We start from the raw sequence: 20,123 nt of genomic DNA on the forward strand, positions 1-20,123 counted from the left end.
GAGGGGAGAGCTAAAGAAGGAAACTGAAGGAATGATAACGGCAGCTCAAGATCAGGCCCTAAGAACCAGATATGTTCAAAGAATGATAGACGGAAATAACATCTCTCCCATATGTAGGAGGTGCAATACAAAAAATGAAACCATAAACCACATAGCAAGCGAATGCCCGGCACTTGCACAGAACCAGTACAAAAAGAGGCATGATTCAGTGGCAAAAGCCCTCCACTGGAGCCTGTGCAAGAAACATCAGCTACCTTGCAGTAATAAGTGGTACGAGCACCAACCTGAGGGAGTGATAGAAAATGATCAGGCAAAGATCCTCTGGGACTTTGGTATCAGAACGGATAGGGTGATACGTGCAAATAGACCAGACGTGACGTTGATTGACAAAGTCAAGAAGAAAGTATCACTCATTGATGTCGCAATACCATGGGACACCAGAGTTGAAGACAAAGAGAGGGAAAAAATGGATAAGTATCAAGATCTGAAAATAGAAATAAGAAGAATATTGGATATGCCAGTGGAAATCGTACCCATAATCATAGGAGCACTAGGCACGATCCCAAGATCCCTGAAAAGGAATCTAGAAAAACTAGATGCTGAAGTAGCTCCAGGACTCATGCAGAAGAGTGTGATCCTAGAAACCGCGCACATAGTAAGAAAAGTGATGGACTCCTAAGGAGGCAGGATACAACCCGGAACCCCACACTATAAATACCACCCAGTCGAATTGGAGGACTGTGATAGAGCAAAAAAAAAAAAAAAAAAAAAAAAAAAAAAAAAAAAAAAAATAATAATAATAATAATAATAATAATAATGATAATAATACATAAAAATTAGTTTATCTTGTTTCTAGTTACCTGAAAGTTGCAAGCAATTGGACTTCTCAGTAGATTAAATATAAATATTTATGAGATCAGTCAATTTTTATACTGCTTGAGATCACTGCTAGTTTTCATTTTCACTACTCTGCACAACCCTGTGTACCTTTCTTGTGTGCACATTTGGATGCAGCCATATTGAAAGAACACCAAATAAGCAATGATGAGAAAATACTTATAAAAGTGTTTTTCCCTAGTTATTCACTAGATTAAGTAAAAATCATCTTGTATCTCTGAAGCCAATATTTCTATCAGACATATTAACAAGCATGATTTGTGTGAAAAATTTGTCTTGGCCCAAGTTTACGATACTGTAAATCTAGAGTTCAAAACTAAGTGTTCACATATAGTTCCTAGGTACTACTTGTATTTCAAAACTTAAAAGTCAAGAGAAAGCTATAAAGTTTATGCATTACACAGAAAAATGGTAAAAATGTGTAATTAATAGTTGTATTTAATGGTAGAACAAATGCAAAGTTTAAAATCATAACTTAATATAAGGTGAAAACAAATCATGGCTTAGGTTATGTATAAATTCCCAATAACAACTGTTTTACAAGTATAAGAACTTGGGAATGCCCTGTTTAAGCTTGAAACTAATATATTATACTAAAGTGCATTGTACGTATATTAAAGCACACTACTTCACTGTATAAAACAGCTATTTACCTTTTGGTAATGAAAACTGAGTATGCAAATAGCTGACAACAGCTATGCTTTCAAGAGTCGCCCAACATGGTCTGATTAAGTTGAAGAATTGAATCATATATGGCTTTATGCCAGAGAAATAAACAACAGAGGCAGACAAAACCTGGATTATTGGATTTATTTGTTCCTTGTATCCTGATATTTTCATAATTAAATTTTACTTGTACAATGATATATATATATATAGTACATAGTATAGAATTAACTGCTATTTCAGATACACTTGACTTCTCCAAGTTGAGTCTTCATTCAGCCAAAAGACTTGAGATGGAGACTCTGGTTAAGATGTTAGAAACAGAGAAACAACTTGAGAATGAGAGGAAAAAACTTGCTGCGCTGAGGAAACATCATTATCAATTAGCTGGTGAGCTGGAAGGCTGGGAAGAAGTAGTAAGTTTCCTATTGTACTGTTCAGTAAAGTTACCATTGACCCTGTATAGTACTATTCCAGTTGCATGATTGTGTATGTGATGGACAAAATATGAAAATTAGGATGAAATTACACTACAGTGAACCCCCTGTATTCATGTACTCATGTATCCGTGGACTCACATATTTGTGGATCCCTCTCTGGAACATATACTCCCATTATTTGTGGAAAATTCTCCTATCCGCAGTATTTTTCTATGAGAAACATCCACAAATTCCTGTTTTATTATTTAATTATAAAATGCACTTTTTGTGATAAGACTATTAAAAAACTGTATAAACATTTTTAGTGGGTTTTTCTTGAGTTTTATCTAACAAAATAGGCAGTTTTAAGCATTTTTATAGGGGTTTTCACTTCGCGGGGCGGTCTGGTACGCATCCCCTGCTAATACGGGGGAACAATGTAGTACTGTTGAACATACCTACAGTGCCTGCTGCATTACGTAGAGAAGGCATAGTGGATAGGACTTGAACCAGTAATTGTATCTAGTACTTTTATTCCCTTGACGATTAGTATTATCCTTGTAAAATCATACATATTTGTTTGTTTGGTGATTACATTTGTTATCATGGTTACTTCAAGGAGTCCTAATAGTGTAAAGGTTTTTAGTGACTAAAATGACTAGTCTAAATTCCCATTAGCACAAGTTTTCGCAGTTGTCATATGACTATTTTTGGTAGTTTTGCGTAATTGCACTAGGTACTTAGAATATGCAGGCACCTCAATGTAAGTAGATCAGAGATGTGTTTTTAAAGCAGAACCTAGACAGCAAACTGACTTCAAACAAATCTAGGTAGTTAGCTATCTGTTTCCATGTGACATCCACTCCCACTTTAGAAATTAATTTCCTAAACCTTCATTATTTCACTCCAGAAGAAGTTTCACCGAATATTTGTACATTTTTCCTAAATGACAGAGATGGGAAAAAAGTAACTGACACACATAACCAAAGTTTTTTTTATGTACCAAGGAGAAATTTCAAATTAGGTGTTTCCATGGTGAGTTAATTTTCACAAATTGGGCAACAAAAGGTGTTGATGGAATATCTTCTAAAAAAAATTTCCAGACCATAAGTAGGCAGCAGAAAATTGCTGTTGATAGAATCTTCAGTGAACCAAGACCTATTATGTCTGGAGTACTACAAAGTAGTGTTCTTGGTCTAGTTATTATTAGTGTATATACAAGTGACATGGTTGGTTGCCTGGAAACAAGATTGTTCAGCCATTCTGCAATAAAGTGAAAAGAGGTAGTTGGAATGGTTGAACAGCAAAATAGAGACCTAGAAAATAAATGAGATAAAGTACAAGGTGAAACTGGGGAGAAAAACCCCACAGTTGTGCCAAGAAGTAATAGTTGGAGATAATGGAGCTAAAGTTTAAGGCCAAAAAAATGGGTGTAGGTAAAGGCTAAAGGGATGTTGCAAACATCCTTAAGCATCCTCAAGTATTGCCTGTGGTGCACCGTGCAAGGTCCACTCATGGCACTATATGGTCTCTATTCTGCTACAGAAAGACAGTATGCACTCATGGCACTGTATGGTCTCTATTCTGCGACAGAAAGACAGTATGCAAGCATATCTGATCTTCTAGGAAGGTGTTGCCATGATCTCCAGGAGGCGTTGACAGCCAAGATTAAATTTCTTTAAATGTAGGTGCTACTTTGTAAGAAGTAAAGTATTTATGATACAGCAAAGTGCTTGTTACCTTTGGACCGTTGGGCTAATAGCAGGAAAGAATTACCTATACACCCTGATTAAACTTGCATTGGTGCATGTCCAACATTTGAAGGGTTTGTCATCTGCACTCTTTGTGTGGCAGCAAGGAGTGGTATTAAGGTCTGAAATGTCTCAACATAAATACAGTATTGGGTACTGTCAGTTAGTGATGGAAGAGAAAGTTTAGAGTGTAGCAGCAATATAAACATTATTGGCTTAACATATGCCGATGATGCTGTCATAATCAGCAAAACCACAAGATTAATAAGGTTTATGTAATAGAATGCATCATATGTTTAGAGATAGATTTTTCAGTTATTGTAATTAACAGTAGGCAGCAGAAGATCATGTAACTCAAATGGTCTGTGAGTGAGAGAGAAAAAAAACTAATTTTATCCCCTTCTTTTTTTTATATTATCTATAAGGATAGCTGAAATAACTGAAATATTTTGAATGATGAAGGACCAGCGTTTAATTTTATTTCCCTTTTTCAGTATGTGCGAACATGAGTGCTAGATATAGTTAGTAGTAAATAAACAAAGCTTTTTCAAAAACTTACTGGAAATTATTATTAACATATGAGAGGTAGTACAGTAATACCCTAAACTTACGTGAGTTTAGGTTCCAGATCCCTTCATGCAAGGATAAGTTTTGCGCAAGTTTGGCAGGTCTCAAAAAATGCTAATAAAGGCTTACTTCTAGAGTTTGAACACTAAACATGACCCTGATCATGCTCCCTAAATATTAAGATAACTTTTAAATGAAATTAAAGTTACTGTAATTTCATTTAAAAGTTAGCTTAATACATTATCCTTAAAAAATTAAATAAATTGTTGGTAAAAATAAAGGAGTAGGAGTGTGTGAAGATTACATACGTACATCATATTTCTGTCTTCCCCTTCCAACTGACTGCTCTACTTTAAGAAGTCTTCTCAACCACTTTTAAGAAATTCTTTATTCTGTTTCTTTCTCTTTGTTCTGAAATTCCTTTTTCATGAACAACAGTTTTTATTTTGACTAATACAACTCTAAGTTATATAGAAGGGTGTTTACATACTCAGAGAGAGAGAGATCGCTAATATGCAAAACTCTCCATCCTGTCACATTGCTTGACATATTTGACAGCCCTGGACTTAGAGCTTCTGTGGAGTTAAAAAGAAAGATGATAGAAAGAATTCTTTATATGCATCATAATGTCATTACAGGTATTATTATTATTATTATTTGAAAATATTAATAAACATATAGCAGATGTACCAGAAAAATTCTCTCATCTCAGTAAGAGAGAGAGAAAGAGAAGAGTTGTTTTACTTAGAAGTAAAATGGAATGGTTATTTCTTTAAAATACTAATTGAAAATATGTATTGATAAATATAGCACATACTTCATGTACCATAAAAAAAAGACACACATGCACATTATTTAATGTTGTTTAACCCTTAAACGCCGAGCCAGTATTTACGAAAGTGTCTCCCGTATGCCGGCGACGTTTGGGAGTGAGTGCCAAATCGGAAAAAAAGTTTTTTTTTTTTTTCAAAAAATCACAGCACGCTTAGTTTTCAAGATTAAAAGTTCATTTATGTTTTTTTTTTTTTTTTTTTGCCTGAAGTTTTGAATGTAACTATCAGAAATGAAAAAAAATATCATTATCATATATAAATATTGGAATATATGACAGAGCGAAAAAAAATTTCATATATAATTGTATACAAATTGTGCTGTGAGCCGAACGGTTAAAGCTAATGAGTTAATTTTTTGTTGTTGTGTTGTACACTAAATTGCGATGATTTTGGTATATAACAAATTGTAAAACGATCAAAGCAACACAGAGGAAATATTATCACAACATGATATTTCCTCAAAAATTCACTATAAATCAAAATATTGTGCTAGAGACTTCCTGTTTGTTGCAAAATGAAGGTAATTGATTGAATATTACTAGACTGTAAGTGTTGTAGCTTACAATTGCAGTTTTCGACCATTTCGGTTGAGTTAAAGTTGACCGACGAATTTTTTCTATATATCTTTATTTATATGAAAATATTTCAAAAATGATAAAAGCTACAACCATGGGTTGTTTATTGTGTTATTCTACATGAAATTGTGCACATTTTCATATATAAAACTTTATGTAACGGCTAATATAAAACGGCGCAAACATTACGACAATCTGACAAAAGAATTTCAGATTTTTTCGGCAGAGTTACCGTGCGGATGTAAGGAAAAAGTTTTTTTTTTAAATTCACCATTAATCAAAATATTGTGCTAGAGACTTCCAATTTGTAGCAAAATGAAGGTAAATGATTGAATATTACTAGAATGTAAGAGCTTTAGCTTACAATTGCGTTTTTCGACCATTTCGGTCGAGTCAAAGTTGACTGAAGGTTGAAATTTTGGCACTTATTGTTATTTATATGAAAATAATTCAAAACTGATAAAAGCTACAACCATGGGTTATTTTTTGTTGTATTCTTCATGAAAATGCACACATTTTCATATATAAAACTTTATGTAACGGCTAATATAAAACGGTGCAAATTTTACGACAATCTGACAAAAGAATTTCAGATTTTTTTGGCAGAGTTACTGAGCGGATGTAAGGAAAAGTCTTTTTCAAAAATTTACCATAAATCGAAATATTGTGCTAGAGAGTTCCAATTTGTTGTAAAATGAAGGTAAATGATTGAATATTACTAGAATGTAAGTTTTAGCTTACAATTGCGTTTTTCGACCATTTCGGTCAAGTCAAAGTTGACCAAAGGTTGAAATTTTGGCACTTATGATGATTTATATGAAAATTTTCAAAAGTGATAAAAGCTACAACCATGGGTTCTTTATTGTTGTATGTATTCTACATGAAATTGCACACATTTTCATATATAAAACTCTATGTAACGGCTAATGTAAAACGGAGCAAAAATTACGACAATGTGACTTAAATAATTTTTGAGATGTGTCGCTGATACTTTTTAGTGCGAGAAGAAAGAAATTCGCGCATGCCTACCTGGGTAACGCTTGTAAACAAAACAGCAGCTTGATCCGTGAACTCCCAGCATCCCCCAAGGTGCGTGATTCAAAATTTTTTGCCTAGTAGGCCTATAACTATTTTTCCGCGAATATTTAAAAAAATTTTTAGTGTCGACGTATTTTACGTCAATTAAGCACCCGACAGACAATTTTCGTCAATGTAAAATATGTCCAATAGGCGTTTAAGGGTTAATTTACACACGAAAGCTTGAAAACCTATAAATTACATTTTAAAAAATTAAACACTTTTGCAGGGTTTCTCCAGGATTAAAAAGTGTTGTGGTTCTGTTCTTGTGTCTGTGAAATACTCACATATGATAATTAGTTAGGTTCCAATGAAAAGTTTGCACTATTGTGAATTCGTGCAACTTGAATCACGTAAGATTGAGGTATTACTGTACCTGACTACATTATATTTAGTATGTATTAAGTTCTGCAGTCCATTATTCTGTTATTGGTTGTTTCAAGCTCACAGCAGTTTTTTTTCTTTAGCAGGGAGTTGAAAATAAAGTTCCGTTTTAAACATTTTTTTTTATTGTTCTCGACATTACAGTTGAGCTACAAAAATGTACACTGTGAATATTTTCTCCATAACAGTATAAAAGGATTTTCAAAGGATTCACTGTATTCCCACATATACTACTTGCATTTTTTATCAGAATGTTTCTTTAGTTTATAGTTCAATTCATTGTATATAGTGATCTGGCTAAGCTGGTCTTGTGGAGGTGACTTTTTGCTGTGCTACATTTTCTCTTGTGGTTGAATGAATCCATTATTGAACTATTGCTAATTTATGTTTGCTAATGAATATTAAGTTGATTTGTATGAAGATCAATTCATTTAATATTAGGACATAACAAAGGGAGTTCATTTTCAGACTTTTCAGATAAGTTTGTAATTTGCCTTTTCTCTTATCTATCATCCAGTACATTTACTTCCTAATACAATTACAAGCAGTGATTTATGGTGCCGGTAACCCGAACTCGGCCTTTTATGGCGTGCCATAAGGATGCTTATGGTGCCATAAGGCTGATTATGGCGTGCCATAAGCACCTTATGGCGCTGATTGCCAGTTAACAGCGCCATTAACTGAGTTTCGGTTAATGGTGGTTTTCGCTTATTGGCGCACCCCTGGGAATGGAACCCCTGCCAGTAACTGGGGACTGCCTGTACTGTCAGTGAGCCACCATATTTTTCCACATTCCATATTCACTGTTCACTTTGTGATTTCCATTTACCCTCAACTTTACATTGGCACTGAATAACCTAATGGTTTTAGTGCCAGGATAGTAGACCAAAAAATCATAAATCAGATCTCATAACCTTACTCATGCTTAGATTCCTTTAAAACAATTTCATATTGTTTCATCAGTCTGTGGATTTTCTCTTTACTATTCACACATTACTTTATCACCTGCAAACATCTGCCCTTCTATACTTCCTTCACAACCCTATTTTCTTCTCCATTAACTTATATTCTTCATCTAATATATTTTTCACATCTTGCATTACTCTCCACAAAGGTATTAACAGCCATGGAGAGTTAACACACCATTCCACCAACATAAATCACATTGTGCTTGCACCTATAAAAACTTTTGAATCATTTTCAGCACCAAATTTGCTTGAATCATTGTCAGTAATCTCAAATTTTACCTATCACTTCTTTCATAAGCTTTTTGTCAGTATACCATGTATGCCACATTCAGTATTTTCCCTTTCTGTCACTTAGACACTTCGATCTGCGAATCCTCCTCCTTTTTCAATCGCTCACCATTCTTTCCCTAAAAGTCTTTTTGGTCCCTCTTTCTTATCTATCAAAATTGTACCATATACATTTCTCTGTATAGTAGGCATTTTTTGCTCTCCTAAGTCATAGAGTTTTCTTTATCACTCTTATCTTTGGACTAATTGACAATTGTTCTTCTCACCTATGTATTCCTTTTGAAGTCTTCCCTATCCACAAATATATACACTAGTATATTCAAACTTTACTCTGCACTATTGCATCTCACTTTTATTCACAGCAACTAATTATCATTATGTTCTTCAACCTCTTAATTGACATAAGTACACCCTGGACAGTTACTTCTGCAGACATTCTCAAATTTACTCCAACTCCTTTCTCTTAGCATGAGTTAGTTGTCTTTTGTTTATCCTTTATATTGAACAAACCCTCAGAATGCGCCCTCTATTAATGAAGACTTTATCTTCAGAAAGCATCTTTTGTTTTTTTGCCCATTAACCTCTCTGCATTTACTTCCATACACAATTTATCTTGTTACATTTGGTTCCTTAATAAACAACTTACTCTTAAAGTTCTTGCTCAAATCTATGCTTTTGTTTTCATTACTTGCCTCTTTTTCTCACTCAGTTTTCTCTCGACTGACCTATCCATGCTGATGTAGTACATTGTATACACTTATTTGGATGCACCTCAGATAATTTTTCTTTATCCAAAGCTCACATTATCTCATTCTACCACTTCTGTTCTTGTTTTCTTTTGCCACATAACATATAACTACACTCTCCTGAAATTTAGCATACTCTCCCTCTCCTCTTCTCTGACAACCCCAAACCATTTTTTCATCCATTTTCTCCATATACCTATGCTCTTGTCACTTCTGTAGTATAACAGTCAGTTGTTGTGATTACATCAACAGCCACATGTTTACCTTTTCCTCTCTGGCTAGAAGTTTTATGTCATAGCTTTTGCTTCAACCCAATAATAATTATGTATATCCCCTGGCACACTTTTTCTCACCGCTACATCCATCAAATTGCTCGTCTATTCTGTACTAACATGCAACTAACGACCTCTTGCCATTTTTTCTTCAAGATTTATGAATATTCTTCTTTGGCTGATGAGTCCTCCCTAAGGCTAGCCTTATTCTTTCTTTCACTCCTGTGGTATGTTAGATGCTAGACATGGAATATGACAGTATTTTCATTGCTCTGCAGTATGAGATTCACCAAATGCTCAGTGGTAAGGGGTTTGCAAAGCCATACCCTTCACTGATATTGCAAAAACTGGACGTGTATCTACACATACACACTATACTATACCTTACGTTTATCTATTAATTTCTGAATAAAAAATGAACCCCCAATGCAGTAAATTATTTCATTACTTAATCAGCCTTGAAACCTAAATTTAGTCTCTATCATTGTTTATATGGAAAATATTTTTTAATATCAACTTTTACTCTTTTATAGAATAAAATATTTTCAAGAGAGAAAGAATGAGTGATGGGTTTGAAACTTAACTTATATTAAAGGCAAATGTAAAGTGATAAGCTTTTCATGTTACCTTGTTTCTTCATGCCCAGTTTCTGGAAGGCCAGTATTAATGGTAAAGAGCATGTTATTTTATTGTTCTAGTGCAGATAGCTTATCCAATTTGTAATACTTTGCTGTTGAACTTAAATGTCTTATATAAACTTTGTTTTCATAATGCATGTTTGTTTTCTTAAACTTCTTTTCAAACTTTGACCTTTCAAGGTACCAGTCAGGTACAGGACTGAAAATTTCTTATTTTTTCTCCCTGGTGAATAACTACTATATATTTCCGTGTATAAGGTGACCTTTAGATAAGACGAGGTAAAAAATCATGGCAAATTTTCATGAATTCATCTCATATCTGCAGTATAAGACAACTTCTAAATTACTTAAAGGTTGTTTTGTTTGCTGTGTCCAATTACAGTATTACTATTTCATACTATATTATCATATTGTTACTGTGTTACAGAATATACTTAAACATTGTCATGTACACCATTTGCATTTGATGTTGTTTACATTCTCAAAATCTTGGCGGATTGAGTATTATCGATATCTTCATTGCCATTAGTTGTTAGAAGAGATATAATTCGGAGATAACTTTTCTTGTAAATTAATAAGGTTTGGTTGAAAATGTGCACATATTATGTAGTACTTAATTGTATAAGCATTAGGTGTGATTTCTTCAGTTCCAAACATCACTCTCGCCTGGGCGTTTTTAGTTTTATTCAGCCTCTGCTATAACCTGCAGCTTTAATTTACTAGCATTCTTTCTTAAGATCTCTACTGCATGAGGGATGAACAAAAATGTATAATTTTTTTATGGAAGCCACCATTGAGAAAAGCAGGGTGTAACAACTCAACAATTTTAACGGAGCTCTTGATAAACGCTCAGTTGTTGCGGTAAATGACATCAGCAATCGCTGTTTCTCAATTCAGTTGTCATCCAGAATTCTTACACACACACACACACACACACACACAGAGGGAGAGAGAGTTGGTAAAATTATAGGAGTGTGTTATTACATACTCATGGAGAGAGTGTATGTTACAAGGATTAGGATGTCTCAAAGACTTGTTAGTCCATCTGAAGAGACATCTTATGAGAGAGACACCATCGCCTCTGTTAGGTTGTTTTTCTAAGAGATATCCTCTTGCAAAAGTCGAATAAAAGGATTTTGACGTAGGAAAAATCTATTTCTGGGTGATTGGCTCGTGTCGCCCTATGAAAGGATACTTAATATCATTCTTTCTAGGCAAAATTAATCTAAATCTTACCAGAGAAAAACAAAATTAAGAAAATGTCAGTAAAACTGACTCGCTCACTCTATAAAAGAAGTGTCGGTATGAGAATAGGGGCGAGTGGGAACACTACCACGAGTCATTCACCATTTAGACCTTCCAATCCAAAATCCCCACTAGCGAGAGCTGATACTAACGGGTGATGCGGCCGCTACTACTACTACTAAGGACGCCACGGACAGCAGCGCCCCTAGCGGTCATCCTTAATCTATGAACATCTTGCCCTGCAGGGGGGGGAAAGCAAGACAGGGTGGGTTTCATAGGGCGACACGAGCCAATCACCCAGAAATAGATTTTTCCTACGTCAAAATCCCTTTTCTGGGCTCAGCTCGTGTCGGCCTATGAAAGAGTACCAGAGAAACAGGCAAGATGGGAAAAAGGGACAAATGAAAAACAGAAGTAAAAATAGATATATAATATAAGTGAATCAGGTATACAGAATACAAATTAAGTACTTAAAGCTAACTTATGCTAAACAATGGCATAAAAAAGAGAGCCAACAACAAAAGTACTTAAAACTAAACTTATAATAAACATAGTAGTATACAATAATGTAATGTAAGTTAACAAAACAGATTCACTTAAGCAAAGTATTTACATAATATACAAACACATTGTGTCCTACCCTAGCATAAAAATAAGGGTAGGGACACTGAAGTACCTTATAAGTACAAAGTGTGGATGTCCCTAGCAAAAAAATAAGGGACAAACCACTAATAAGACCTCAGCGGCTAAGGCTAGAGTATCTGAGTAGCATGGCGATAGGGTGAGGCATGTTAGACGAGGTAGGTAGGAAGGAGATCTGGATCTATACTATGACTACTATACAGTATCAGGAGAAACAATGTTTCCCGCTGCTACTGCAGAAAATTTTAAAGATTCCAAGGACTTTAGATAGTGACGTTTAAAGACTGTCGGAGATTTCCATCCAGTATACTTTTTAAGATCCTCGAAGTTCATATGTTGAAAGTAGTTAATTGAGGTGGCTACTCCCCTGATGTCATGTGCTTTTGGGAATGAATCAGGATTGGCTTGTTTAATGAAGTAAAGGATCTGTTGTCTAATACCTTTTACTGATAAAGTACCACCTTTTTCTCTCATGAAGAGAGAACCTGAGGATCTTGAGGATGTGCGAGATAGAAAGGCTCTTAAAGTTGATACTGGGCAGAGAGAAGGGTCTTGCGGAAGTGGGATGACTTTCCAAGGAGCCCACCTTGCAAGAGGATCCTCATTTTTAGCTAAAAAGCTATACGATCCGGAGCAAGCAGGACTTCTCCTGAGGGGAGGAATTCTACATGACCCGCATCTCTGGATAGAGCCGACAGTTCTGAAATTCTAGCTCCTGAGGCTAGGCTTAATAAGAATAACGTCTTCTGAGGAGCATTATGAATGTGCACGACGAGTTGTCAGTATCTGATGCTAGTTTGAGGACGTCATTTAAGAACCATGAGACTGCAGTAGGCTTTGAGAAGGTCTAAGTCTAGCACAGGCTTTAGGGATAGACGTAAAGTAAGATTCAGTCAGATCTATCTGGAAACCCAACTGAAAGATCTTCTTCAAAGCCGATTTATGCGTAGTAATAGTGCTAGCTGCTAAACCTTTTTCAAACAAGGATCTGAAAAAGGATATAGATAAGTTAACTGTCATGGTTGTAGTGTTTGATTCTTTCAGGAAGGATGCTAATTTTTTAACAGCAGAGTCATATTGTCTAATAGTTGACTCTCTCTTATCTGACTCTAGGAAGAGGATGTTTGTGGATCAATGTTAGCATCTTTGTTAGCCGCAAACTTCATGAAGTCCATAAAGTTAGGGTCTGAAGAATTCCTGAGGAAGCGAACACAGTCCTCATTTGTACTGCCTGTGACAGCTGGGATTGGGAATCCGTTGAGGTCGGAGACCCAATTCCAGAAGCAGAGGATACCAGTTGCTTTTGGGCCAGTCTGGTGCAACCAGCGCTACCAGTCCTTGAAAGTCCTCAGCTTGCTCAAGACTTTCAATAGAAGATTCACTGGAGGAAAAACATAAATTTTTCTCCACTGACTCCAATCTAGCGACAGGGCGTCCGTGGCATAAGCCAGAGGGTCCAGGTTGGGGGCCACATAGCAAGGGAGCTTGTGGTTTGCTTGTGAAGCGAAGAGATCTACTTGGAGACCTGGGACTCTCCGGCATATCCACTGGAATGACCCATCGTCTAGGGACCATTCTGATTCCAGAGGGACCGACCGGGACAAAGCGTCTGCTATCACATTTCTTACCCCCGCCAGGTGAGTGGCGGACAGATGCCATTTGTGTTTGTCTGCTAGGGCAAAGATGGCTATCATGACATGGTTCACATGTTTGGATTTGGACCCTCCTCTGTTGATGCAATGAACTACCACTGCACTGTCCAAAACTAGTCTTAGATGAGACTTTTTCGGGGAAGAAGTCTCTTCAGGGTAAGAAATACTGCCATTGCTTCCAAAAACGTTTATGTGGAGCTGGCGGAACTGAGCTGACCAAGTCCCCTGAACTTGTTTGAATTGAGAATATCCCCCCCAACCGGACAGGGAGGCATCCGTGTGAATGGTTAATACCGGAAGGGGATATTGGAGGGGTACCAGTTTGGCCAGGTTCTTCACTTTTGTCCATGGACGAAGTTGATTGCGAAGGATCTGTGGAATTACTGACAACTTGTCTCGAGATTTGGCGTTTGCTCTCGATCGCCAAACTCGGTTTATATCCTTCAGCCTTGCTTTTAGGAGGATGTCTGTCAAGGAGGCAAACTGAAGAGAACCTTTTCTTGGCTTCTCCTTGATGTTTGTTTGCATTTAAGAAATTGTTTCACAGCTTTGGCTATTTCTTTGCGTTTGACCACTGGAATTGACAGATTGTGGGAAGACAAATCCCATTGGATTCCTAGCCACTGAAAACGAGACTCTGGAGTAAGTCTGAATTTCGTTTTGTTTATCTGGAACCCCAGATGTTCCAGAAATTGAACTACCTTTTCCGTGGCTTTGAGACATTCCTCGACTGTTGGTGCCCAGATCAACCAATCGTCGAGGTATGCTGCTACCATTATCCCCTGAGTTCTCAATTGTTGAACTACCACTTCTGCTATTTTTGTGAATACCCTGGGGCTACATTCAGACCGAAGGGCATCACTTTGAATGAGAATGTTGATTTCCTAGTCAGAACCCTAGGAACTGGGCGGAAAGTGCCTGGCTATAGGGATATGATAGTATGCGTCTGTAAGATCGATGGAGCATGTGACGGCTCCACGAGGAAGTAAGGTCCTTACTTGCGAAATGGTAAGCATTTTGAACTTGTCGCAACGGATGAAAGAGTTTAGCCTTGACAAGTCTAAGATTACCCTTCTTTTTGTTGAGCCTTTCTTTGGCACGCTGAATAAGCGACCTTGAAATTTTAAATGCTTGACTCACGCAATAGCTCCTTTCTGAAGGAGTTCGCTCGCATAATCTGTCAATTCCTTTGACGGTTCCTGATAAAATGATCTGATTGGAGGGGGATCTTTGATCCAACTCCAACCCAATCCCTTGGACACTATGCTCTGTGCCCAATTGCTGAACCCCCACCTGTGACGGAAGAGGAACAACCTCCCTCCTACCTGGGGAGCCTCATTGTTGTTGGGCGGGTTGACCTCCACGCCCTCCTCTGAACTGCCTACCCCTTGTCGCTCTACCTGAGCCACGCTGGCGAAAGTGGCCTCGCGCTCTGCTACCTCTCGCCTGCCCCGAAAAGGGAGGGTAAGCCTGACTTTCATAAACAGGGTTGAAGGCCGGCGAGAGTGCGTAAGAGGTCGAGGGTTGCGACTGAGGAGACACAAGGAGGATGGGTTGGGTCTGTTTTTGAAGTTGCAGGCTGTCCCCTGTTGGTAACTGGGACGGCCTGAACGAATTGCTGCTGCTGCTGACGTTTCTGGTAAGGCTGGAATCTTCTACCAGCCTTCTTTGGTTTCTTACCAGCAGCGGGGCGGATTCTTGGTTTCCTCTTAGAGGAGATACCCCATCTAGCTCTGAGGCTCTGGTTGAGCCTAGCAGCCTCATGGTGTACCTCATTCACCGCGGACTCTGGGAAGAGGTCCGCCCCCCACATGCTGGAAGCCAGGAGTCCTATTAGGTTCGTGCCTAATAGTGCATTCCTGCAGAACGTGCTTTCGACAGTTCCTCCTAGCTAGGAAGAAGTCGAAAGCATCCGTCTGAACCGTTTGAAGCTGAGACTTGGCCAGAATCTTAAATAAAGGTTCTGTGCCATACGATAAAGCAGCCATCTCAGTAATGATTAGAGAATTGAGGGATCTCCCAAACCTAGTTCGAGCGTCGAACTCTGCCTGAATCAAGGTATCAGGCAGCCTCGGAAGCTTTTCACCAAACTGGTCCATTGCACAGTCCGGTTTGAGCTTACCAAGCGTGAAAGTGGAAGGCAAGTTCTCCCACAATTCCCCGAAAGCTGGGAAGAGCGGAGAAGTAGACTCCGCTTCCCTCAGTTGTGGCATGGGCTCATCCTTGAGGACTGCCTGAAGAGTCGCTTCCACTATTTTGGTAGCGAACGGAAGAGAAGCCTCCTCCTCCGTCGCAAAAATAGTAAAAGGACTCTTGAAAGCCTGGAGCTTGGTGTTGGTACACTCCCAGTCCTCAAGGCAGTGAACCCATTCCCGCTAAGCGTGCTCTCTACTATAAAGCACATGCTCTCTGGTGATCTTGTCTTCCCTAGTGAGCGCCGCTGCGGTCAGCCTAGCATACCCAATGAAAGGCTGCGTCAATCCCGGAGGATAAAACTCGAAGTCCTCAATCCTTCGAGTTCCACACTCCGGGACAGAGATCATACCGTCCTTGAATGGAGCGTAAGCGGCTTACTCTCCATGGGTTAGTCCATGGAGAAGGGCTGGTCAGCGGGACTCATAAGGAGGGGGTAGCTGGGGAATACCAGCACTTGCTACTGGGGGATGACTGGGGTAAGGAACCTGAGCAAGCCCAGCTACTCGGTCCTCATTCTCTCTAACTCTGTTAGAGAGATCTTGGATGGACTGGCCCGACTGACTCAAAGTGTTCGACAGTTGCGCGAACATCTGTTCGAACTTGGTTCCGAGGGCGGAGACCTGTGAGCCGACCATCTCTCCTACCTGTTGCATCACCACTGCTGAGAAGGCAGTGGGATCAAAGGTGCTCGGTCCCGCTACTCCAACCGGCGTTGCCGGAGTGGATGCGGTGGAGGCCGGAGAAGGCATTGGCTCAGCAGGAGCGCGAGCCTTCTCCTTAGAAGCCTTGCTTCTAGAGCTCTTGGAGTGTGAGGAGCTCGGCTTAGCCTTCACCGCGTCAGCATAGGAAGTCGAAGACTTCTTAGCTGAAGAAGACGACGACGCTTTTTAGAAGTCGTCTTAATGAGGGTCTTCGGTTCTCTCTGTCCCTTCACCTTTGGGGGTACAGAGAGAGCGGGAGAGCGGGCAGGGATCTCAGATCCCGAAAATCCTTGGAAAGAGGCAGTAGAAGAAGGGACAGGAGAAGATCCAGGAGCGCCCAGGAAAGACCTTGGGCACCCGACACACCTACCTCAACTAACAAATCCTCTGCACCTACCGCCATAGGCTCAATATTAAGGTCCAGGGTTGCGACATCTGGGACCGTCTCCTGCGTGGCCACGGCCCCTAACGACTGCTGCACCTCTTGCTGGATAGAAGCGATGAGAGGGGCTGCAGAGATGGGGTCAACATATCCTGTTGACTTGCCGCCGGGGAAGATCTGAATGGCCAGCTTCTTGTCCAGGATGTATGGCTGGCCCTTGGCGGCGTTCTTGCCGAAGCCGCCCACCCAAGCCTTCAGGGTTGCTAGGGCGACTTCCCTCACACCGGCAGCCTGAAAGAGAAGGCGAAATGAAGCTTCTAGTGCCGGGGACGGGGTTAACAAGCTTATAACTAAGTGTTGTTAGTAATACGATAAAGAAGTCTACAATCGACTTACCCCCCCCACCAGCTGACTGACAAGGTCGTAACAGATGGAGCAGGCTTCCGGGTGCCAGACGATCATGGCGTTGTGATTCGTGGCACATGGGGCGTGAGTCCTGCACTCATCGTGGGCGCATGGGTCGTACAAGGTCGCATTGCACCCTAGGACCTGACAGTTGGTAGCCTGTAAGTGGAAAGATACATAAGCATCAGGAGAACACTTACAGCCTAACAATTGCTCCGCTGCATGCCGGAGCGGTAAAGTTAGATTAAACCAGAGCCCCGCCATAATACGTGTGGTAACAAGAAGGTTGACGCCGGAGACAAGAGAAAAAAATCCAACCAGGTGTGGTGGTGAGGTATGAAACCACGACGGAGATGGTATACACACAGTCTATAATACTAAAATTCATCGTAAAAATTACGGTATATCCTTAAAAATAACAAAATAATCATCGAACTTTCCTCCCCCGTCTACTAGAAGAGTGCCCGGGTAAGAAGCAAGCTCTCCTCCGGTAGCGGGGGAAAAAAGGGAAGGATATAGTAGGCAAGCAATAGACCACGAGAAGTGACCACCCGCCCGCTAGCGGAGCCAGACGAACTATAACCAAAGGTGCCCCGGCTGCGGTGCGGCGGAAGGCTCCGTTCGTTATAGTGGGGAAGGGTGGGACTGAACAACTGGGAGGGGGGTCCCCGGCGTAACGCGGCGGGAGAGAGAGAGGGGGGGGGTGGCCTACTCCTCCCCGTCTCAACAACTACCCGCTCGGAGACCCGGTACCCGAAACAAGTGGTCGCCCTAAACCCCAGCTGGGGAGAACCCCTGGCCTCCTCAGAGAAGGAGGGAGGAAGGCTACTGAGGTTGTCATAGCAACCAAGGGGTCCCCAGACCCTCCCTATACCTGTAGGGAGGGAAGGGGAAGGGTAGGTGCGGGGTGGAACACGTGGCCGCCAGTGGCCTAAGCCGCGATAGTAACACAACCGTGGGAGGGCCACGTGAACCAGGCTGTACCAATACATGGGACATGCACCTAGGCTAGCCTAACACCCTAAAAAGAACTAAAATTACATCATAACAGGTGGAAAAGACACTTTTAGTAAAAGAAAAAGAAGCCCAGGAGGAGGCAAACTGTTCCGAGGAACAGAAGACTACTCGGAGCCAGCGATAGCCGATGAAGAGCAAGAGCTGGGATGCTGGGCCAGAATACAGAATAGCCCTAAATACCAAACTAAGAGAATGGTAAACGGGCTAACCTAGCTAAAAAGACGGTGTAAAAAACGATGAACGTGATATAGTAAGCCCATAAGTACAAGAAGTCCCAGTATGGAAGACCGGGAATTCTAGACATGAGGCAGCATGGCGCCGCCACTAGCCGACCGGGAAACCGTATATGACCTATTAGAAGGAAAATACTGGTTCCTGGAAGACTAAAATACAGTAAAATACTACTTATGAGGCACTTAACTTAGCCGATGCGATGGCAGCACGTTCCATGGTAAAGAAGAGGAGATAAATCCAAGAGATTAGCACACGTGAAAAAATGCGTCCAACGCGTACTGCTAAATATTAAGGATGACCGCTAGGGGCGCTGCTGTCCGTGGCGTCCTTAGTAGTAGTAGTAGCGGCCGCATCACCCGTTAGTATCAGCTCTCGCTAGTGGGGATTTTGGATTGGAAGGTCTAAATGGTGAATGACTCGTGGTAGTGTTCCCACTCGCCCCTATTCTCATACCGACACTTCTTTTATAGAGTGAGCGAGTCAGTTTTACTGACATTTTCTTAATTTTGTTTTTCTCTGGTAAGATTTAGATTAATTTTGCCTAGAAAGAATGATATTAAGGATCCTTTCATAGGCCGACACGAGCTGAGCCCAGAAATAGTAGTTTTATTGAGAATAATGATAATTTTAATAAAACTATTTTTGCTGTATCTAATCATATTGCATGTATATTATCGCACTATAATATATGAACAGAGCGGTGATGCGCCATTTGCATTCTGGTTTTGTTTTCAGTCTTAAAATAATTAGCTGATTGCGTTTTACCGACGTCATCGCTGTCGTCAGTTGCCTAATGGAACTTAATTCAAAGATACTTTCCTTTCGTAAATTATCAAGACTGGGTTTGACAAAGCCGATTCTATATCATGTTTTTCATATGTGCGTCACCTAAAAGGGAAACCATTGTTTTGTTTACGTTTCATCGCCATTTGCAAACAGCCATGATTTACAATACATGTACAATAGTTATGGTACATAATTATTGTTCATGTGACTGAATTCTTCTTAAAAGTTAAAAACAGCTTTGCATGGGGGAAAGTGAAAGTAAAAAGTATCTTAAAATCATTTTAAAAAATGCCATTGATAGTACCATAGATGATTCCTATGATAGCGATGATGAAGCCAAAGTTGACTCACCAGAACCAGACTGGAATCCTTATGATGGTGACATATGTGATGAATCATGTGATAAATATGAGAAACCATTAATGAAAAAAATGAATATGTTATCCTAAATGTTTGTATCGCTACTGTAATTACACTATCACCGAAATTTCTGAAAGGTTACTGAAAGATAAAGGTTGCTGTGAATGCAACCGTGACTCAATGTTTACAGTTTCTCAGCAGGCATCTTGTAGATAAAAGTTAGTTTCATTGATACAGAATTATTCTTCAAATAGGCTATTTGTTATGAAGATATGCCAATAATATATAAGGGGAAAGTGGTTTTATTACCTTTATTATCAGTTTATTTCCTAATGTGAATCTTCATGTATGTTGGTGGTTATCATGCCAAGGCTAGCCTACCAATACACATTTTAGAATTCAAGGTTTGATTTTTAGAATC

The 20,123-nt window shown here is 39.6% G+C and overlaps 1 protein-coding gene across 2 annotated transcripts in view; it reads left to right on the forward strand.

The window, feature by feature from the left end:
• The window catches only part of LOC135212692 (huntingtin-interacting protein 1-related protein-like), a 233,418-nt gene that overhangs the window by 190,571 nt on the left and 22,724 nt on the right, over window positions 1–20,123 (forward strand). Inside the window, exon 14 of one of the 2 annotated variants that reach the window (XM_064246371.1) lies at window positions 1,808–1,980. In XM_064246371.1, coding sequence (XP_064102441.1) covers window positions 1,808–1,980 — 173 coding nt within the window. Of the gene's footprint in view, window positions 1–1,807; window positions 4,766–20,123 lie in introns of those variants that run through there. The other variant, XM_064246370.1, reaches the window with a different exon arrangement.

The sequence above is a fragment of the Macrobrachium nipponense genome, chromosome 41, assembly GCF_015104395.2.
Source record: "Macrobrachium nipponense isolate FS-2020 chromosome 41, ASM1510439v2, whole genome shotgun sequence".
Lineage (NCBI taxonomy): Eukaryota > Metazoa > Arthropoda > Malacostraca > Decapoda > Palaemonidae > Macrobrachium > Macrobrachium nipponense.